A 24,021-nucleotide genomic window follows, 5' to 3' on the forward strand; every position below is an offset into this window, starting at 1 on the left:
CACAGAACTGCCACTCTCTGGGTAGTTGTTTTTTTTTTTGTTTCTCACACCATTCTCTGTAAACTCTAGAGGCTGTTGTGCATGAAAATCCCAGGAGATCAGCAGTTTCTGAGATACTCAAGTCACCCCATCTGGCACCAACAATCATTCGACAGTCAAAGTCACTTAGATCACATTTCTTCCCCATTCTGATGTTTGGTCTGAACAATAACTGAACCTCTTGACCTTGCTTGCATGCTTTTATGCATTGAGTTACTGCCACATGATTGGCTGATTAAATAAGTGCATTAGTGAGCGAACGTGCAGGTGTAACTAATAAAGTGGCCACGGAATATATTTTAAATGCAATATTTTAAACATTTATTATAGGGATTTATTTTATATACTTATCTGTATTATACTAACTGCACTCTTTTTGCGGTACAAAGAACATTGCAGCTTGACATTCACTTACCCTTTGTTGTTGGTCTGCAGTTGATGCCGACATTGAAGACTTCTCTGAACCTTTATCAAAATCAAGCTGTATCACTGAACAAACTCAGTATTACTTTTATGACAATGAATCCTCCTTCAGTGGGCTTGTGGATTGTGGCAACTGCTCAAGGTAAGACGCCAGCAAAAGATGGCACTGTTGGACTCTGTCCGCATGATAGAAACATAGAAACATAGAAAATAGGTGCAGGAGTAGGCCATTCGGCCCTTCGAGCCTGCACTGCCATTCAGTATGATTATGGCTGATCATCTAACTCAGAACCCTGTACCAGCCTTCCCTCCATACCCCCTGATCCCTTGATGGCTTAGCCTCAGAAATCTTGGTCTACGCAGTACTTCATAATACTGAAATATTTCCAATGCTTCCAACTGGCTGTCATTTGAAAAAAATATACCCTCAAAAAATTCCCTTTAGGGAGCAAAAGTGGAATCTGACAGCCGCTTTTCGTAATTCACAGCCTGCCATTCAAGAATTACTTAACTCCCCTTTTTGGTTTGTGAGTTCTCGGGAAGCTAATGAGCCAGTGTGGAACTGGAGAGTCTTTCACAGGGAGGGCAGGAAGTGGTCGATGGGGCGTGGGCATCTCTCGATCTCTCAGCACTGGAAAAAGTACCAATGCTCTCTGTGCAAAAATCCTCCAATTCATTGGAAGGATAAGGGGACCAATGTCAGCATCATCTCCCAGGTCAACATCTCCTATATTGATGTCCTGGATACCCTCCGTTATTGAGTCACACGGTAATACAGCACAGAAACAGGCCCTTTGGCTCAACTAGTCCACGTTGACCATGGCAATCTCCCTACTAGGCACAGTTGCTCACAATCAGCCCATAACCCTCCAAGTCGCTCCCCTTCAAGTAGCTACGCAAATGCCTCATAAATGCAAACTTCGACCACATCCTCAGGCAGCTCATTCCAGGTACTCAGCACCCTCAGAAGTGACCTCTCGGGTCTCTTTTAAATTTGTCCCCTCTTATCCTGTATCTGTGATCCCTAGTTCTGGATTCCTCAGCCCTGGGGTAAAGAATAGGAACATCCACTTTATCCATACTCCTCATGATTTTATATCAACTTCCATGTGACCCTGCTCATTCTGCACTCCAGTGAAGAATGATCCAACGTGACCAATGTCTCCCTATAACTCAGGCCCTCTAGTCAGTTATGTTGGCCAGGCCATGTTGTTTGCCTGACACTGAGCTCCAGAAACAGACATTCTGATCCAGACCTCGTGATGGGAGGAGGTTCCTTACAAAGTAGGCAGAGGCCATTCGATTGAACAAGTCCATTCCAGAACAAAAATTCGGCAAAGTGGATTTATTACCATAATACATATATGTTACCGTATACAACCCTGAGATTCATTTTCTTGCAGGCAAACACAGTAAATCCAAGAAACGTAACAGAATCAGTGAAAAAACCATGCCTAACTGGATCAACAAATAACCGATGTGCAAAAGACAACAAACTTTGCAAATACACAAGAGAAAAAAATAATAAATATCGGGAACATGAGATGAAGAGTCCTTGAAAGTGTTGTGGGAACCGTCCATTGAAGTGAAGTTCAGTGAAGTTAACTTCTCTGGTTCAAGAGCCTGATGCTTGAGGGGTAATAACTGTCCCTGAACCTGGTGCTGGGGGTCCTGAGGCTCCTGTACTTCTTTCCTGATGGCATCAGTGAGAAGCGAGCATGACCTGGGTGGTGAAGGTGGTGAAGGTCCATGATGGTAGATGATGCTTTCCTGTGACAGCACTTAATGTAGATGTGTTCAGTGGAAGCGGGGGGGCGGGGGGGGTTAACCAAAATGGTCTCGGCCATATCCACTACTCTTTGTAGGATTTTCCATTCAAGAAAATCGGTGTTTCCCATACCAGGCTGTGACGCAGCTGGTCAATATACTATACCCTACACAGCTATAGAAGTTTCTCAAAGTTTTCGACGTTATGACGAACCTTCACAGATTTCTAAGGAGGTAGAAGCACTGCTGTGCTTTCTGTGTTATAGCATTTACATGTTGAGCCCAGGATAAATCATCTGAAATGATAATACCAAGGAACATTCACAACAACCCAATTTTCTCATATATAACCCTGTAAGCTCTTGTCCCATCTATTCCCCGCACCCTATACCAATTCACCTGTAGTAGGGGTAATTGGGAGGAGCAACTAACCTGCCAATCAACACATCCTTACAGCTAGAGAACAGGAAACACCTGATATCAGGATCAAGCCCAGGCCATCATGTCCTGTGTTACTGGGAGAAAGAGAAAAGGAAGGTGCATGAAGTTTTCTTGAAGAAATGCGACATCCTGAAAGATTCCTGAGAATATTTGGCTGATAGCTGCTCAAAGTGGAGAGGGAATATTCTGGAAAGATAATCCCACAGCAATGAATGAATGGTGGCAACAAATTTTCATCTTGTCGATTCTCCAATTTCACTTTATTGCCTTTATTTGCTTTACTGCTCTCTATAATCCATTTTGAGGCATTTAACACATATTTGATGTTAATATAATAATATTTTAAAAGACAATGATAATAGATTATCCTTTGTTCAGAAATTATACAGAATCAATACACATCTTTCCCCTTTGGTTATTATTCATTAGCAAAGTATTTTTATTCAAAAATAATTCCAGTTCTTGTTTCTACTAACAATAACCTGATTTTTCTGTTTTTTTTAGGCTTTACCATGCGGAGAAACTCTCCAATACAAACCTTGTGTTCATACTGGTGGAGAGCAAGCATACGTGTCAGTCCTGTGACTCAAAGCCTCTAATGCAAGCAGAGCAAAAGTGTATCCTCCATTCAAAATGACTTGGATGTCAATGTAAATGTACCTTAAGATTGAAGGTGATACCAAAATCAGCAATTCAGTAGTGTAAGATGGGATGGAGTTGCCCATCATCAGGAGCTTTAATGTCTCTGATCCTCCGAGGAATTTGGTATCAGGTTGATTGAAATGTACAATTACTAGCAAAAGCTACAAGTGGGTCTAATGTGAAATTGTGCTGGCGCTCGATCACCTTGTGGCTCCATACGCAGACGAAGGAGACCTCTAATTTATGATAGTTGGGTAGCTTTCAGTGCTTCTCCAACAAGTAGCAAGTTCCTGTTGTGACTCAGGCTAATTAATTTATCACGTGTACATCAAGGAATACAGTGAAATACATGGTTTGTGTTAACAACTGACACAACCTAAAGGTGGGCTGGGGGCAGTCCACAGTGTCACAACACATTCCGACACCAACATAACACGCCTACAACATTCGGCAGAACAATAGTAACAATAGAACAACAGCATTCTCACTCTTCCTTATGGATACCGTAAAGATTTTAATTGCTTTATTTTTCCATACAACTTCTGTTGTGATGTGAGCAAACTCACCAGAGAGAGACAAGAGCTGTGCCAGGATATAGAAGTGTGTTCAACAAAAATGAGCAACAGGCATCATAGTGAGACACTCCTGGAAGCAGAGGCCCACTCGGACCCAATATTACATGACATTTTATATGCTAAAGATCAAAGGTACCAACAGGACAATTCTGTAGTTACAATGTATCAGCAGTGCTTCTTTTGATTTACATACAGTTTTCACACACCTCCTTCTTGACACCAACTCTCCAGACACCCAAAGTGATCGTTAATCAGCATTGTCTGGTTTGCAATCAACTCTAGTCTTCAGCTCTAGGGGAAAAAAAACTATTGTTCAGGGCTGCATTTCAAATTTAACCTACAATTCATGTTCAGGTCTGAAGATTGGTCCTGGTGAAATTAATATATGCTATATACCCTAACTCCAGAATACGCACTAATAACCTATACTTGTTCGAAACTTATGTCAGGTAATAGACTTTCCCTAGCACTCATTTCAACAACTGAACTCCATTTTCTGTAGCTAATTTTCAAAATGATCTTTTTAAATATATTTCGGATTGTTTGTCTCTGGGTCTTGAAAATATCCACTAGGTATTTAAAGGTGACTGTATCTACGAATCTCTTATGTGTTTCAGCTTCAAGTACTATAAAGTATGGATACCTCTTATTTGCACCTCCACCATACAATACCAGAATGTTTATATTTGTTGAGTTATAGTTACCATTTGGTAGTCCAACATACCTCGTCTGAGTACGTGGCCACTAACTCATTGTGAGATGACACAGCAGGAGACCACTCAAGCCATTGTGTCCCTATCAGGGCAATAATATCAATCTCCTTCCCATGCATCTCCCAGCCCACTTATTTGCCTATATTCCTGGAACTTATTTTGCATCTCAAGCTTTATCAATCCCCTTTTTATTTATTTGCCGTTTACCAACATTGCGGGTTAGTTTATGATAGCCGATTATCCTATCAGGTCCTCTTAGGGATGTGTGAGAACTCAGCACACCCTTCAGAAACCCACGTGGTCACTGTGAGAATGTGCATACTCCACAAAGCCAACAGTGAAAGTCAGGGCTGACCCCAGGTCACTGGAACTGTGAGACCGCAGTGTTTCTTTGCTGTGTTGGCACAACTTGTTGTAATTTCTGAGTGGTTATCAGCATTGAAACTTTTAATTATGGAGCAGCAGCATTGACAGAGAACAAAAGGACACACTGTTCGATCCTTAGAAGGAAATTTTAGTATTGTGTACGATTGTGTCAATCCTGACACTGTAAGTTAGGTCACGACTTCATTCTGTGTCCATGCCTTCATCTCAGTACCTGCATATTTTGTATTATTGAGAATGCTCCAATGCAGTATTTTAAAAGATCTTTTGGAGCTTGTTACTATATAGACTCCCCCACCAGAATGTCAATACCATTATCTCCGAAACCTGAATTCCAAGTACAGGTTTCCCCCGCCATCCGAAGGTAGAGCGTTCCTATGAAACGGTTCGTAAGCCGGAATGTCGTAAAGCGAAGAAGCAATTACCATTAATTTATATGGGAAAAATTTGTGAGTGTTCGCAGACCCAAAAATAGCCTACCAAATCATGCCAAATAACACATAAAACCTAAAATAACAATAACATATAGTAAAAGCAGGAATGATATGAATACAGAGCCTATATAAAGTAGAAATACTTTTCCACAGTCATTGCTGCACTGTTCTCTGTAGCAAAAATCTCACGCAAGCGCTCTCGGCAGAAACACGGCGCAAGCGCTCTCCAGTAACCTTTAAACTATGAAGCTGCCAAATCATACCAAATAACACGTAAAAATACACAGCCGATATAAAGTAGAAATAATGTATGTACAGGGTAGTATCACTTACTGGAATTGGGAAGACATCGAGCACACTGATGATGATGTGTTAGGCTGAGTCGTCGGAGGTTGGGGTGGTGCAGTGGCCCCCACCCTCTGGGCAGTGAACTGATACCGATCCATGAAGCATGCAAGGGTACAGCGGTAGCCGGAACGCACCCAGCACATCTTTAAGAAAAAAGCCGAAATAAGCAAGCTAATTAATTAGGTGCCGCCTGACATGTAAATGTCGGTCCAGATCAGAGGCGACGCAATCAGCAATTGCCTCTGATCTGGGCCGACATTTAGATGCCAGGCAGCACCTAATTAGTTAGCTTGTTTATTTCGGCTTTTTTTCTTAAAGATGTGCTGCGTACCTCCCGGCTACCGCTGCATTCTTCGCAGATCGGTATCTCTCTGCAGCCCGGGGGTTGGGGTGGTGGGACGCTGGGGTGTCATCTGTTTCCATCAGGGCAGGCAGCTCATCTTCTTCTATGTCTGCCTGCCTCGATGTCGAAGGTCGAGGTTTGTCGTCTGCTGTGGCTGATGTGGAAGGCTTGCTTGACTGCTTAGCCTCGTGCATTTTTCTATCATACAGTTCTTTGTAAGGACTCAAACCATCCTGCAAATATGCCCTAAACTGACGTACCCTCTCAAAATTAAAGTCATACTTTATCATTGCAGCGAAAATCTCACGGAGTTGCCTCACGTTCAGTTCCTGGATGACTTCACTTACGGTCCGTTGGCTACTGCATTTGGTTCGATTGTTATCCTTTCCTCTTCCAATTGCATCAGCTCTTCATCTATCAGTTCTTGGTCAGGGGAGGCCAAAACCTCTTCAACATCATCTTCGTCAACTTCCACAAACCAAACTCACTTTGTCCTTACTTCGTTCACCATGATCGAAATGCTTAATTATGTCTAGTTTTACGCTAAGTGTAACACCCTTACGAGCTCTTTTAGGCTTTTCCGATACCTTAGAACTCATCTTGCTAACGGATGCTCACAAGCACGTGTTTAAGCAATGGCGGCGAGAATACCGTTCCGAATCCGGGAGAGATCGGCTGCTTGGGGCGCGCGCTGCCTTTTTTCGTAACAGTGAAAACATCTTCTGTTAGTGAAAACAGGTAACTAATGTAGGTCTTTCGTAACAGTGAGGTTTCGAAAAGTGGGGGACACCTGTATTTAGTTAATATTAAAATCACATATAGGAGGTTATTTTTGTGCAGATTTTTAAAATTTGATAATTGGCTGTATTTTCTGATTGTTCAGCAACCACAGTTCACTCATCAGTCTGCATCTGGGCTTTGTGGTTGCCTGTATATTATGTCACTATCTTGGGAATGCCATTTCTTCTCCAGTTCGCTAGAATATCCCAAGTAGTTACTGATTTTCACAAAATACCAGACTACACTTTCAGTAATATTGTTTCTGGCCCAATTGGCTTATAATTTTAAATTTTATGTGGAATCTCTCTTTGCATGTAGAGTTGTTGCCAAGTCCTGCATTTATTGGCCATGTCTCATCACCCTTGAGAAGGTGGTGGTCAGCCACTAAGTCCCTCTGTTGAAAGTTTTCGCTCAGGCTTGCTGTGCAAAGAATTTAGGTAAAATTTAATGGTGAAATTCAGGGTAACATTTAAGATGTGCTTCATTTGGCAGAATAAATACTTATCCTGCAAAAATGAACTCCTCCCAGATTACTTGAATGTCCATTCTACTGTTCCTCTCTGTGTACGATCCTTAACTACCCTGTTGCTGTTGCTGAAGTTTCTAGAAGTTTTGTTTTGTACTTAGTTTATTTGTTTTCCCTGTAAAACTCTTGCTGAACTGAGAAAAGTTCAGCAAAACATTGCATTTGCTCCTTTGTTTGCATCGATAAGCTGTGAAATTTTGTAGGAATACAGGCAATCTTGCCCATTTCATCAGTTTGCCTTTTGAGGATGCAATCCCTCACTAAATGGAATAAAAATGTCCACACAATTCACAGCCGACAAAATGAATTCAAATGGGAATAATAAAGTAAGCTACAATGAAATGTATGTTGGCTCCTATTATACAGTGTTTCTTCCTTAATGAAACTTTGCAGCTGATGGACCAGATCCTTGCCTTTTAGCTCAGAATCCCAGACACAGGAAAGGTCCCGATGTATGCTTTGATTCTGATGAGCACGTAAGTATGCAAGGTTTGGATTCACAGAGACGAGAGTGCAGTGAATGAATATCAGGAAGTATTGCTATTGGCTACTTGTAAAAGTAGCATCTGGCAAGGATGTGTCCAGACAGCAACCTTGCACAAATGTGACATTGCTCTGGACCATAGTTTCTTTATTTTGATAACATACCATAACTCTTTTGGAATGTTAACATAAAATTAACTGCAGCTTTCGATATCCTTTCTTCAAATACTTTACTTTCAGGCAAAAAAAAAAATCCAGTGAATTATGACTGGACTTTAGTCTCCAGTGCATGGAGCCTAATTTTTCCTGTATGGATTGACTCTATAATATCATAAAATCATAAAACTCTCCAGCAGAAGAATGCCTATTAAATGACAAATGGTTCTATCTCTGCTGTGAATTCAATTTAGGAAGGTCAGTAATTGAAGTCAGTAATCTGCAAGCTCTGGAAGTATTAGTAAGATCTCACATTGTAGAGTATTTTTAAGCAAAGGAAGTCTACCCTCTTTTAAAAAAATTATATATGCAGTGGTATGCAGAAGTTTAGGCACCCCTGGTCAAAATTTCTGTTACTGTGAATAGCTAAGCGAGTAAAAGATGAACTGATTTCCAAAAGGCATGAAATTAAAGATGACTCATTTCTTTAATATTTCAAGCAAGAAAACATTTTTATTTCCATCTTTTACAGTTTCAAAATAACAAAAAAGGAAAAGGGCCCACAGCAAAAGTTTGGGCACCCTGCATGGTCAGTACTTAGTAACACCCCCTTTGGCAAGTATCACAGCTTGTAGACGCTTTCTGTAGCCAGCTAAAGAGCCCTTCAATTCTTGTTTGAGGGATTTTTGCCCATTCTTCCTTGTAAAAGACTTCTAGTTCTATGAGATTCTTGGGCCGTCTTGCATGCACTGCTCATTTGAGATCTACCCACAGATTCTTGATGATGTTTAGCTCAGGGGACTGTGAGGGCCATGGCAAAACCTTCAGCTTGCGCCTCTTGAGGTAGTCCATTATGGATTTTGAGGTGTGTTTAGGATCATTATCCTGTTGTAGAAGCCATCCTCTTTTCATCTTCGGCTTTTTTACAGACGGTGTGATGTTTGCTTACAGAATTTGCTGGTATTTAATTAAATTCATTCATATGTGGGAGGCAGGGTTTGAGAGTCAGCACAACATTGTGGGCCGAAGGGCCTGTACTGTGCTGTACTGTTCTATGTTCTATGTTCTTCCCTCTACCAGTAAATGTTCCCCGTGCCACTGACTGCAACACAAGCCCAAAGCATGATTAATCCACCCAAGTGCTTAAGTTCTATTTTAACTTCATCAGTCCACAGGACTTGTTTCCAAAATGCATCAGGCTTGTTTAGATATTCCTTTGAACCTTTTGAATAGAACTTTTTGGCCACAATGAGCAAAGGTATGTTTTGAGAAAAAAGGGTGCAGAATTTCATGAAAAGAACACCTCTCCAACTGTTAAGCACGGGGGTGGATCGATCATGCTTTGGGCTTGTGTTGCAGCCAGTGGCATGGGGAACATTTACTGGTAGAGGGAAGAATGAATTCAATTAAATACCAGTAAATTCTAGAAGCAAACATCACACCATCTGTAAAAAAGCCAAAGATGAAAAGAGGATGGCTTCTACAACAGGATAATGATCCTAAACACACCTCAAAATCCACAATGGACTACCTCAAGAGGCACAAGCTAAAGGTTTTGCCATGGCCCTCACAGTCCCCTGAACTAAACATCTTCAAGAATCTGTGGATAGACCTCAAAAGAGCAGTGCATGCAAGACAGCCCAAGAATCTCACAGAACTAGAAGCCTTTTGCAAGGAAGAATGGGCGAAAATCCCCCAAACAAGAATTGAAAGACTCTTAGCTGGCTACAGAAAGTGTCTACAAGCTGTGATACTTGCCAAAGGGGGTGTTATTAAGTACTGCCATGCAGGGTGCCCAAACTTTTGCTTTAGGCTCTTTTCTTTTTTTTTGTTATTTTGAAACTGTAAAAGATGGAAATAAAAAAGTTTTCTTGCTTAAAATATTAAAGAAATGTGTTATCTTTAACCTTCTGGCTTTTGGAAATCAGTTCATCTTTTACTCGATTAGTTATTCATAGTAACAGAAATTTTGACCGGGGTGCCCAAACATTTGCATGCCACTGTATTGAATCCATGTCTAAAAAGCATTCATGACAATGATAAATATTCTTAGTATGAAGGAGTATATTTCCAACTTTCCCTTTATTTCCTTTTGTGACCATTGTAACTCTGAGCACTTTATTGTGTTACAGATGATTCTGCAGATGCTGGGGATCTCCAGCAACATACGTAAAGTGCTGGAGGAACTCAGCAGACCAGACAGCATCTATTGAGGGAAATGTGTAGTTGTCTTTTTGAGTCAAGTACTGATGAGGGGGGTCTCAGCCTGAAATGTCGACTGTTTATTTCCCTCCATAGATGCAGCCTAACCTGTTGAGTTCCTTCAACTCTCTGTGTTTGTTTCACTTCTTTGTGTGAGCTACATCTTTAGCAGACAGCATCCTCAGAGCTACCAAGGTTCCAATACACTCTTAACCAATGAACCAAGAAAAAATCTGAGCTGCCTCTCTGTTGCCTTCCTGAGACAATGCCAAAAATGAGGCCCCACCTGCTTGCGTACATATATTAAAATGATTTCTGCTTTGTTCTGAATTTTCTAACTTTACAATACCTGTATAGTGGTTTTTACCCATACAATTTATGAATTGTATAGAACATAGCACATAGAACAGTAGAGCACAGGACAGGCCTTTCGGTTCACAGTGTTGTGCCAGAGCAATTAAATTGATAGTCAAATAGCCACCTAAATTAATGTGTTCTGCCCTCATATCCTTCCATTTCCATCACTTTCACGTGCCTATCTAAACATTCTTAAAAGTGTCGAAGAGACACAACTTCTTTCTTTGAGTTGAAAGTAGCAATGATCATTTATATGCTAAGTGAAAATTTCGTTGTTTAGATCCTAAATGAGGTACAGCTACCTCAGGATGAAGTTTACAAATCCAATTAAACAAAGTGCCATTGTATTACCTTTCATCATAAATGTTTGGGGATTTAGTCACCAGAACAAATCCACATTATGCGTTTATGCATAAACTCAGGTTCAATTTGCTGAAGGTCAAATATTCCTCATCTCTCATGATGACCAAGGTAGCATAAGTGCTTCCCAGTATATCCAGTGCCTGAAAGTACAGTAACACTGTTGCTCACAAGCTTGATGTCTTTGCTGATGACGTGTGATTGTGTGTGTTTTTAATTTGTTAATAGTGGGGTATTTTCTGTTTTGTGATTTACACTGTGACTTTCTGCTCTAGGTGGATGCTCGCATTAACTCTGCCAGCAGCCAGCAAAAAAATGCATGAACTCATCTTGTTATGTCTTTTTTTTTGTGTTCCCTTTTTTTCCTTCTTGCTACTTTGCCCGTTGTTAATAGGATGAGCCTATATGCACAACGAGTCGCGCCCCTGCCGTGGTGTCAGCTCCTCTCTTCATTTTACTGCAAGTTTTGATGTGGTGTGGAGGGTCAGTTACTTTCACTGGATTTTGTTCTTTAGTTTCCTTCTTAGGTGTGATATTAACGTGAAACTAACTCCCTACGAATAATTGTGGTCCAGAGCGAACTTACTCTCGTGTGATACTTTGCAAAGCAAGTTTTTACAACTAAGTTTCCTTTCTGAACTAGAATAAGTTTTCACTGAGTTATCCATCTTGAGTTCCTCTTAGAACAAGTAACTGCTTGTATGTTATTCTTGCTTTCCTTATTGATATATTTGAATTTATTTTCATAGGCTTCATAGTTTGTTCTCTTAATAGATAAAAAATATTGCAGGTATTAGTTAAGTACAAATAAATCACAAACTATTGACATAAAAGTAAAAGCATAGATGATGCAGGTTTGTGACGGAAGTTAGTTTATGGTCAGTGTGAGGTTTTCAAAAGAGTAGGTAACTACATTTTTAAAAATTTTATGAGTGTTTATACAATGTAGCCAATAAACGCCATTGTAAACAATACCCTTCCCTTCTAAATCTCATCACTCTCCCAATTTCCTGGGTTAGGATGGGGGAGAAATGGATCTATTATGCATAGGGTAGAGAGAATGCCTGTGATAGATCAAGGCCAGCATGGCTGTGGATTTTATGGAATCAGTCAGAGGGCTGATAAATTCAATCAAAGAAATATAAATTTGTTGCTAATAAGTAATCTTTGGGGCATGCCCAGCTCATCAAGGTGTACTAATGGAGAAATAAACCCTGAACCAGTATCACAGATGGATGCCTCACAGCAGAAGTGAGTGTTAGAATAGTTGGTTTGACCATTCTGGAATGAGGCTCTCACTGCTGGCATTTCTTGGAAGTATAAATCATCCAGTCTACTCTGTTTGCAGCTAAACTGAATAACTACGTTGAGGATTAGGATTTCGATGCATGCGCAGACAGGAGACTCAGACTATTTATACTGTGTGTTTTGGGCAGTGGGCAGCAATCAAGGGTCCATAAACTGGAATTTGAGGCCCTCTGATAGAAAGCTTAGGACAAAAGAATCACAGTTTAATAGCAGATCTAAATGATTAAGAAATTACCAAACAGTAGTATTGATTTGACTTCCTTGAATTACATTTTCCTTTTAAAATTGTTTGACTTTTATGATAGCAATCTCTTTATGTTCTGATACCTATAATGTTAAAGTGCTAGATTCTGCTGAGATAAAATGGAATGAATGATTTCCTTTTAAGGTTAGGCAGCATTTTATCACATTTTATTTCAATATAAGTGTGTTCCTCTCATTTGTTAAGAGTGTAAAATAGATTCAGTCTTACAAATGAGGACAGTTATTTAATTTGTCTTGGCATCCAAACTTGCTTCAAATTATTTTCTAAATAATTGCAGAGATGTTTTATTACTCTCCCTGCAATGATTGACTATTGTTGAAATGATGTCAGTTCTGAATTGACCTTTAATTGAAAATCATCTTTGCTTCTCTCTGAACAGAGCTTGAAACCGTGTCCAAACAATGGTCAGACTAGCACCATACTACTGCATCACAGTTTTCCCTAGCCTGTGATTTCCCCATAGTTTGTACCTCAGCCATTCAGCAGAAGCCTGAAGGCACACACTCAGCGATTCAGGAACAGCTTCTTCCCCTCTGCCATCCGATTCCTAAATGGACATTGAACCCTTGGACACTACCTCACTTTTTAAAATATATATTATTTGTTTTTTGCATGATTTTTAATCTATTCAAATTTGTATACTGTAATTGATTTATTTATTTATAGTATTATTTTTGTGGGCACGTGGCCAAGTGGTTAAGACATTGGACTACCGACCTGAAGGTCGTGAGTTCGAGCCCCAGACGAGGGAACGTGTTGTGTCTTTGAGCAAGGCACTTAATCACACATTGCTCTGCGACGATACTGGTGCCAAGCTGTATGGGTCCTAATGCCCTTCCCTTGGACAACATTGGTGTCATGGAGAGGGGAGACTTGCAGCATGGGCAACTGCTGGTCTTCCATACAACCTTGCTCAGACCTGCACCCTGGAGAGTGAAGACTTTCCAGGCGCAGATCCACGGTCTCGCAAGACTAACGGATGCCTTTACTTTACTAGTATTATTTTACTTTGTGCTTTTTTCTTCTTTATTATGTATTGCATTTAACTGCTGCTGCTAAATTAACAAATCTCATGACACATGCCGGTGATAATAAACCTGATTCTGATTCATGCTTTGTTTCAGTGGGATACACTTAATATCCGGTCTCAGAATCAATTTAATATCATTGACATATGTCATGAAACTTGTTCTTTTGTGGCAGCAGTACAGTGCAAGGTGTAAAAATGCTATAAATTACAATATTTATTAAAATATTCAATTAATGCACAAAGAGGACAAGAATAGTGAGGTAGTATTCATAGGTTCATTAATTTTCTGTTCGGAAATCTGATGGCAGAGGGAAGATGCTGTGCCTAAAATGCTGAATTTGTGTCCGTAGGCACCCGCACCTTTTTTGATAGTGTAATGAGAAAAATAAACATGTCTTGCGTGTTGGAGGCCCTTAATGTTGGATCTGCTTAATGTAGCTTCCTTATCAGTTTTGAAGCTGAAATGAATTCCATTGAATTTGCTGCCTATTTCTACCATCCTATTCCGTCCTGCAGAAATCAATGGATAGGGGCAGCTGGAAGGGTATAGAACTGGTAGCTGAATTAACTGAAGCTATCATTGTGGCTGTGTTTAACAATAGTAACCATAAACCCAATACTTTTCACTTCCTGTCCTCAAGAACACAAAATGATAAGCCAAATAATGGCTATTGGACAAGGAGAGCCCTCGAGGCTTCTGCTCCTAGTGTGTAACTGCATGCACAGCAGCATCAGTGAGGATCACACTGTTAGAGTGTTCAAGCACTAATTCCACTGCCTGGACCACCCTGGAACCATGCTGCCCGCAGTCATCTGAGGGGATTTCAAGATTTGTTGTGTCTGTTGGATCCGAATGTCCACAATTAAGATGATGAATGTGTTGTGCTGCAAGAAAACCTACTGACAAATGCATGGTGGTCTGGGTGTGCAGCATCATCTGCTGCAAATACAGAGTCACTGTCACCTTGGAGACCAAGTGGAATTATCCTCCTAACAGTTTAATCTTCACTGAATTTGGTTCTGTGCTTCCCATGTGGTTTGAAACCTTGTCAATGAGGTAACATAGTAATCACTGCAGGTGCTGCTCACCTTCCTGCTACCTTCAACCTTTTTGGCCAAGTTACAGTGCAAGGCATAAAATGTGTGCCGTAAGGAGGGAATCTCTTGATTGTCTCCCACAATGATCAGATACCAGCCAAGCTCACAGAAGTTATTGGGTCTGAAATAACTGCCCCATTACCATTTCCTACCAACCCAACACTACAAACTAATTCATACTTCTGCACATTTCAGGCATTCTATAAATGTGCACAGCCATCTTTAGTAGAATCACCTTGCATTCATCTTATCATCACAATCTTGCACCACCTATATCATGGCAACCCAATTTATATAATAACCTTTGGCTGTCTGATTAGAGCTCAGCCTAAACAGCCAGCACCACCCCCACCAAAATTAAGAATGGAGGAATTATACTGGCATCATTTTAATAGCACTCTTTGCCTCTTTGCCAGCTGTGGCTCACATGGTTAGCTTGGCACAGGAGAACAAATCAAAAGATTAATCTTTTCTGCACACTTCCCAGTTTATTTTTCTCAGAACATTACTTCTGCTATTTCAAGGTCATGAAGTGTCATCCAGGATAGAAAGTATGAAGCCTGATGTCTAATGCACTACTCCTCACTGGAGTAGTTTGTGTAATTAAAAAGGAAATTGCTCTTCCTCAGGGGAATGTAAAATGAACAGTAAAATATGGGAGACATTGTGATTTGTCTATTCTGTGTAAATGATAATCTCCCTTTCAAAGTCTCATTATAAAACTTAATTGAACCAAAATTGCCATTTTTAAAATGAGGTCAAAGTTTGCTACTTGTAAGTTTTTTTTTGGTTTGAGAGTCTAAATATTTAGTTAATGCATAGGCTATTTCTTAAGTGTGGATACCAGTTTGATAGGGAATGGCACATCGACCTGCACAATTGCTTGCAGGACAAAATGATTTTTCAGACAGTGCATAGGATGCCAGAGGAATTGAAAGTTTGTCACATGTCAGGAGAATAGGAATTTTTAATTCCCTTATCTACACAAGTGTGCATTTTCCTTGTGGTGGTCAGATGGAATGTAAGGAATATGTGGTTGAAAGGCAAAATCTGAGTATTTTCAGTGAATTCATCGTATGTTTCAAATAAAGTTAATCCTGTCGGTTAATGGGGGGAAACTCACCTTTCATTGATAGTACTAAACATTCTGGCTGTTGGTTGTAATAATTTCACATTTAGCCAGTGCTGGTAGCCAAAGCTGGATACTACCTTCAAGAGATGGAGTTGTCTATCCTTGGCATTAAAGAAACATACACATCATAATTCCTACAATGCTGAATATCAGAGTAATACTCACGGATGTTTTAAAATGCTCCAAAAACGAAGCAAAATGAAATGTGTGTAGATGCTGCCTCAGCTTAAGGGATCAACTGACAAGTGCTGCTACAAATTGAAGTGTGACTAATTGTATTTCTTTTCCCTCCCCTTGGGAACAGGAGGATGATTCTGAGTGTGGCGGGAGCTCTAGTCTGAGCCCATCCTTATGGTCCGTGATAGGCTTTCAGCTTGTTCTGCTCTGGCTGCTAAGCAGTGCCAGGCTTTATCCATCATGACCGCAGAGAACGAACACCCATCTCAGCTTTCTAGACCCACCTCTCCGTAGCCTTGGATTAAACCAGGGAAACATTTGTCCCCAGGCAGTAGAAGACTGACCATGTCCATATCCTGGTGTATCACTGTGTGAAAGATTCATTGTTGATTCTCCATATGAAGAATGGTTAAGGTGCTCCATTGTCAAGTTTAAAAGAAATGTAACATTCATACAATGGTAGCAAATTGGATTGTCAGTACTGAAACCTGCCAGGCAACCTATGGGAACGTTAATGCATTTATACAAAGAGACAAATGATTTTAAAAATATCTAGATTTACTTATCATCAGGTTCATATTTTGTTTAGCTTTCTTGAAATAAGATGAAGGGTATTCTTAGTTCATGGCTTATATTAGCTGCCTGTAATTAATTTTAACATAATTTAAATGGGGTGATAATATATACATATGATCATGTGTCCCAATGGCAAAAGGCATCGGAAATCTTAGACATTACCATGTTGGATACTAAGCAGTAATTGCAACCATTTCAAACACCAAAGTCCACTGATTATTCTATGGCTTATACTATTATGTTATTGTTTGCTATTCTGTTACCAAAGGATGCCTGTTACCCTCTTCTTCCCTATCATTAAGCCATAATTCTATGCTTGATGCCTTTCATGTCTGCTGAAGCAAATGCATAATGATTGTTGTACCCCACACAAGAAATTGTGTTAAGGCTTGTGAATGAAAAAGCTGTCATTGTGGCAATTGAGTTTGGACACTGATGCTTTTTTTGCATGAAATGCTGCTACTATTTTCTCTTTTTTTGTTTTAATATTGGAGTATAGTTAATGTACAAGGGCGATTGAATGAGTGAACTGTTGTTGATGTGGAATTTAGGTAATATGTAATTTAACTGTTTAAAGCAACTGAATATTGTCAAACATACCTCTCAAAGTGCAGTGAACAGGCTGGAAGATTGGGAATGATACTCAAATGCCATCTCAAAATTGATATCATTTACTTTTGAATGGCTAGTATTAAGATGAGGGCTGGATTTTCATGATCTATTTCTGACCAATGTCTGCAACATATGAGAAGTAAGAGTTATACAAGTCATTTAATTGAATTACAGGAAAATTCCCATCATAGTTGGAATGTAGCAAATGAAATTAGAATTTATTGAAAAACAGATAAAGTTGATGTATGGAAGATGTTTAATTCTATAGGGAAATTTAGTAATAGCAGACATGTCAAATAAGGATGTGTAATTTGGGAATTCGTACAGAATCTGGTAGAAATTTTATTTACTAATCAATTAAGGTGCAGTTAAACAACCCTGGATATTACGATGACAACAAAACACAAAAGGTTGTGCCTTCAAGTTGAACAGAGCTTTGGGGTAATACTAAGGATCTTCAGTACATGTTTGTGGAGCCTTTATTGAGAATATACAGGTTCTTTTATGTAATTTTTTTCTCATTTATTCATAACTCCAATGTATTTATATTAACATGGAATGATTGCTCTGCCAACATCAGATATCCAGGGAATGTGGAAAGGAAGGACTTTCCTGAAATAATGAGTACGTCGAATGAATTTAAACTGCATCAGTAAAAAAAACTAAGATGGCTGCAAATCATTGCAACTTTTTGGTTGTTTGGGCCATCTATTTTCATTCAAACAGAGGTCTACTGTAAAATATTTGCAAGACGATTCAGTATTTCATGGTATGTAAGTAATAAAATATTAATTCTATACAGGAACAGTATTTAATATACTTTGGGTAAGAGGAAGATAGTTTTACTGTGCAGCTGGTTAAAATCACTATGGTTCAGAGCCTTTGCCTGAGGAAGCTGACTTTAAGTGCAGTCCACAACTTTCTATGACCCTTTTGCCTGCACGCCTTAAGTTGTTGGCATTTCTTGCTGCAACATCAAATTAACAGAGGACTTCATTAACTCTACTTTTATTGCTTTCCTTTTAAATGACCCAGAATATTTTCCATGGCATTTTTTAAAAAAGTCTACAGCATCCATATTTAGTGATCTGATAGTAGGCTGTGCAAAATTCTGTGTCAGATTTGGGACTTATGAAATTGTCACAGCGGCATGTGACCAGCCCATTACCTCACAGTCAGGGTAACGGGTTAACCAGTGGACTACAGAAACTATTCTAATTGTAGGCAGATTTTGATCTCCCAAAAGCTAAAACAAGTGTAATTTATATACATTTTGTATCTCTGCCCAGGCAGTATAATCCACTGGCCACATGTTCAAATGGTGGCGTTACTTACAGCTGGGTACCTAACTCACCAGTGAGCCACTAGTATAATGCAAGCAGCATGTAAAATAAAAAAAACTAATACCAATATTTATCACTTTTGGAAGCGTATCCTATTTTTAATAGGTTGAGTAAATAACCTCACCTTTCTGTAATCTCTCTTAACAGGCAAGCATGAACATCCTCAAATAATTCACCCTCACATTTACTTTCTGTTATATTGAGGCTGTGTCTTGAAGCTCCCTCTGAGGTCAATGCAAGTATCCCTGTTGAATTGATCGGTATAAATATGAGATCATATGCTATCATATTCTGATTAAAATGCTGCTTTAGCAGGGTTGATTATTTTTTTGCCATCTGGCCAACACTGCTGATAAAGTTTACAAATGAGGAGGGTGCAGGTGGCAGCAAGGTCAAAACATCCAGCTATGAGCAGCCATGAAAATTTGGCACCTTAAATGGATACTTTTGTACATCAAAGAAATTCTAGCCAGTTCATTAATCTTGGTTTCATTTGTATTATAAGAATTGAAAAACAATATTAATTTCTCATTATTTCGAAATATTACTTTTTGTAATCTTCACTCAAAATTTTAAAACTCTCGATAAAGCATCAAATTTGGCCACTCATTACCTTACATGGAGATACTGGAGATCAGTTAAACTGTAAATTATGTCCTGAACACTGAACCAAAAGCAATTTAGGATTCTGAAAATTAGTCAAGACCTGAACTGCAAAGAAAGTATTTTACCATCATTTAGGATGGACATGCCCATCTCCCAAATTCACATATCCAATGCCAAAAGCTAATTTATAAGAGATAAGGGAAACCATTTACACTGTTCTTTGCCAACCCAGACGCATCTGATTTTCTAAAGCAAATTAACTTCTTTAGATGATTAAGTTTCAAAATGGAGTGGAATTATAAAACAAGGATGATTAATTATTCAATTGTATTGAATTCTACAGCTTGTTGGCTGGGGCTAGCACGATGACTTATTGTAGGGAAAACTGGATTAGATGCATCTACAGTCAATCGCAAAGAATGGTTAGAATATTGCTTTTGTTCTTATTTACTTGCTTGAAGCGCTGGATTGATACGTAAATGTTTTTCAAGCCTTTTCATGATCGCTGCAATCCTGCAAGTTAATTGAATTCAATGAAGAGTCTGATTCAAAGGATCTGAATCAATATTTGCCTGAGATCTTGCCTCAAAGCAATTGCAAAGGCGTTTGTGATTCCTATAATCCTCTGATCAGAGTGAATGTATAATTCACTTCAGATATTGTATAGTTAAACTGTGAAGACAAAAGGGTCGTTCATTACTGATGTGAGGCACTTAAATGGGCTGCGTGCAATGATCCTGAATGGTTGTGAATTATCCAAATTTGATAAAGTTACTCTTTTCCTATTCACAGGACATGTATACTTCAAATATATATTTTCACATTGTGTGGCTTTTTCCTCTTAGCCATCATTTTTGGACATCTTTCAAACTTTTTTATTCTGTTGTCACATTGGTGAAGCTTCATATATTTATACTTGCAGTGACAGGGCCAGTTCATGGGTTGTATTACCTTTAATTACTACATTAAAGAAGAATAAAGCTTAGCTAATTAAACACCGTACTCTAGTTTTCCATCCCAGAATGCATAATCTTTGAATAATATTAGCTCCTGTCCTTTTAACCTTGAAAGATCAAGCCTTTGAGCTACTTGAGAATATTGCAACTGATAAAACAATTAGATGTGGAAGTAGGTCACTCAGTCTCTCAAATATGTTCCTCTTTTCAACATACCCTACTTTTGAACTGCTTTAGGTGCTCAGTATCTTTGTTTCAATTGAATTATCTATCCTATCTAACCTTACTTGACAGCTCACCCATTTCAGATATCAATGCAGTAAACCTTCCCGGAACTGCTCTCTACAAATTTCCACCTTCCTTTAAGTAATGAGACTAGCACTATGCACGGTACACCTGATGTGGTCTCGTCAATGCCCTAGTAACTGAAGGAAAACCTACCTATTTTTTCTGTCCATTTGCCCTTACAATACATAATGCTAGAGGAACTAATGGTGAATGAAAGAAAAATGTTGGCCCAATGTGATGGGCCGAAGGGCCAGTACCATGCTGAACTGCTCTATGTTCTCATTATTTCAGCAAGTCAGGCAGCATCTATGGAGGGGAACAAACTGTTGGCATTTCAGGCCAGGATCATTTATCAGAACTTCTTAATTAATCAGGTATCTTTCTTCATTTCTGCCTGCCATACTAGCCTTTTGTAAATCATGCCCATGTTCACATATATTCCCCTGCATCTCAGAGCTGTCTAATCTCTTATTATTTAGATAGTATACTTTTTCTTGCATTTTCCTGCTAAAATGGACAACTTTACAGCTGCACACTTTATACTCCATTTGCCAGATCTGTAGAACATATAGAACAGCACAGCACAGTACAGGCCCTTTGGCCCATAATGTTGTGCCGACCCTTTGCCAACTCAGTTCACTCACCTACATCCATTAAAAGATTTATATTTTTTCAGCTACTTTCTTTCATACTAACCTTTGTGTTATCAACAAACTTAGCAACCATTGATGCTCTCGTCCAAGTTTTTAATGTAAAAGGGATGAAGCTTGAAAGCTGATTCCTGCAGCATACCACTCATTACACCTTGTCAACCTGGAAAAGACCAAAACTAAATTAATATTTTTATCTCATACTCAGTAGCAAATATTTTGACCCCCATCCATCACTGGTGATATTAATTATCTGCTTCAAGGAATGATAATCCCCTGTAATACCATTCCATTTTGTATTTCTTCCCAAATCAAGGCAATGGATACCTGCAGCAAACTGATGCATAGTACTGCACTTCCAGAGAATCAAGATGCTGTCTGAGCTGCTGAGTTACTCTAGCTTTTTGTGTATGTTGCTCAAGAGCCAAAACTAGACTGAATACCAGCTTTTACCCAATCCAAAATAGACTAGGTTAATTTGTGTTAGTGTTACATTGTCTCACCAAATATACCTACGTTGTTCTTTATATTGGGGATTTTGTACAGAGGTCAGTAATTACATTGGGTTGGCTTCATTAACATGCACCATTATAATTTGAATAAAAAGGCAATACACCCAAGGAAACTATCAGTTGTCTATGCAATTGTAGTGTTAGCTCATTAGCAGCTCCAACCTTGTTCAGAAATACTGCCTTTAACATTTTTTAACAATCGGAAAAAGATGCTAAAACAGTCTGCACATCATTTGGAAAATACCAAAAGAGTATCTGCTAGGAAGTACAATTTTTTTTTGTTGCAACCTGCTTTTATGAATCACTTTCTAAATTATACCTACTTTGTCACAAATACTCACACCACACAACTAGCCCACAGAAAATTCCCCATTTCCTTTCATAAAGAATGGCCAATCACCAATATCCCCGCTGATTTTATTTACAGCTGCTGGACCAACCATTACACTGAGCTGGAAATTTTTACACAGCCTGAAAACTGCACCTGAAATTTATAACAGGCATACTATGAATATTTAGAATGAAATTTGAAAAATCACATACTTTTGATTTTACTTATTAATTGTGGGGTTCATGCATTGCAATACAGCAAAGAAAATCTGTCACATTTCACAATTCTTTCACAGTTCATAAACTTTTTCTAGTTGCATCCAATTCCAGCAGCTTGGGAACAAAGGCTATACGTATGGAAGTGTGGCACAGCTTAGTGGGAACAGTGCCAATCATGATAGAAGGGTCTGCATACATGAGTTCAAAACTTTTTTTTATTTTAGTAATTTGTTTCCATAGTGAAGGTTCAGGAAGAGGTATTTCTGATAGAAAGTGCACATAAGTGTTTGGCAGAATTTGGCACAGTGCCATTAAATAATTCCTGTAAATTTTGTAAATTCTTCTGATATTAAATTGAGGATTATTTGAATTGCCTTCACAATTTTAGGTTTCCCGGGTATCTGGTTCTGACACGGCAAGATGTGCAAAGGAATTTGAAGAGGTAGCAAGGTATGACAAGATGATATAAGATGATAAAGATGAGTTGTGCAGTCTTTGAATGTACAAATTCTTTGATTGAAATCACTTTCTGGTAGACCATGAGCTGTAAAACTCCATGCATTTCAATTAATAGTGATGTTAAGAATAACATATTATTAAACCCTTTTAATCCAGTGTCAGCCAATAAAAGGAAAGCCTTAATATAAAGGTCTGAGTAATATCAATGTGATTACCATTAATTTGAAAATCAAATATGGGCTTTGGCTAAGCTTGTGTATGTTATGCTTAGTTTGACTGTGATAGCAAGGTAAATTATTCCACTCAAGTTAATCTTAGCAGAGAGGGTTCCTCTTGGGAGCTATAAATTTTAAATTGTCAAATATTATCTTCTAATTCTTTTATTTGTTTAATTCTAATCATGGGTGTTGTTTACTCTGAGTACTCCCTTTCCCTGGTTGCTCTTTATTATATTTTACTAATCTATTCAGATAAGCAGGGTTTTCATAAGATGCTGATTTTGGCAAAGTTCTTGTTTTACTCTCGTGCTGCACACAGCCCTCAGAATGGCATTGGCAATCTGTTCCCTTCCATAGTAACTGTTTGCTGCTGATGTTCCTTTCCTGGTTTTCATTTCCTGACAATCCAGCTTTGCAGAAAGTGACCAGTTCTTCCAATTAAAATCAGATTCTCTTCTTGAACAAAGAAACAAGTTAATACTGGCGGTCAGAATACATAGTCAGACCTCATATCAATGTCAAGTGAATGGGTTCCAAATATGAATTTGGAATAGGTGTTGTTTCTCAAAACGTTTATTTCATCAAATGTTCCTCCTGTAAAGTGAAAATGAAGCAATTATGTAATTCTTGTTTGTTGTGGCTTAAGAATTCCAAAAGTTTGAGTCTGATTCCCCTAATGTGAGTATAAAATGAGGTTGAAGTCAGAATTTGCTCCGTCTCCTTTGCCAATGACAAGAATTTATTCCACAATGCTGGATTCATTCTTTATAACCTTTTTTCTGAATCCTCTTTTATTTTAACAGAGTTCAATTAGTTTTGACATTCTCTGTTAGAATGATAAGCTTCCACATATACCGTAGATCCAGTTTCATCACATGGGTATCGCAGGCAATAACAAAGGCTTGAATTATCAGAGCATTCTCTGTGATGAGCAAGATTCCTTACGAAGTTCCCATTTCTTGTTTCTCTTGCTGCCAGTTTTAGAGGTTAAAGCAGGCCTGTTTACGTTCCCTCTACATGGCACATTTTTGGAAAGAGACCAATTTATATTTCTTAGAGTTTCTTTTCAAAATTAAATCTCCCTTCCTATCAAGTGCAATAGCAGACTTGTTTTGACATTTCAATTTAGTTTTGTGAAAATATTATTCGTATTGGATCATTTGAGATGAAAAACCATATTTCATTTTTCGTTTTTGTCTTTGTCATTGTCCCACAGCACCAGTTGAGAATTATTACTTGCATGTATTGTAACATTATTGAGCAGCTCAG

The 24,021-nt window shown here is 38.8% G+C and overlaps 1 protein-coding gene across 3 annotated transcripts in view; it reads left to right on the forward strand.

Annotated features, from left to right (window-relative positions):
• The window catches only part of LOC134359480 (voltage-dependent calcium channel subunit alpha-2/delta-1), a 761,998-nt gene extending 738,251 nt beyond the window's left edge, over positions 1-23,747 (forward strand). For all 3 annotated transcript variants that reach the window (XM_063072791.1, XM_063072789.1, XM_063072790.1), the window contains 4 exons: positions 475-604; positions 3,175-3,287; positions 7,809-7,891; positions 16,111-23,747. In XM_063072791.1, coding sequence (XP_062928861.1) covers positions 475-604; positions 3,175-3,287; positions 7,809-7,891; positions 16,111-16,227 — 443 coding nt within the window. In that variant the 3' untranslated portion in view covers positions 16,228-23,747. The remainder of the gene's footprint in view (positions 1-474; positions 605-3,174; positions 3,288-7,808; positions 7,892-16,110) is intronic.
• Positions 23,748-24,021: the final 274 nt, after the last annotated feature.

Source organism: Mobula hypostoma, chromosome 20 (assembly GCF_963921235.1).
Source record: "Mobula hypostoma chromosome 20, sMobHyp1.1, whole genome shotgun sequence".
In the NCBI taxonomy this organism is placed as follows: domain Eukaryota; kingdom Metazoa; phylum Chordata; class Chondrichthyes; order Myliobatiformes; family Myliobatidae; genus Mobula; species Mobula hypostoma.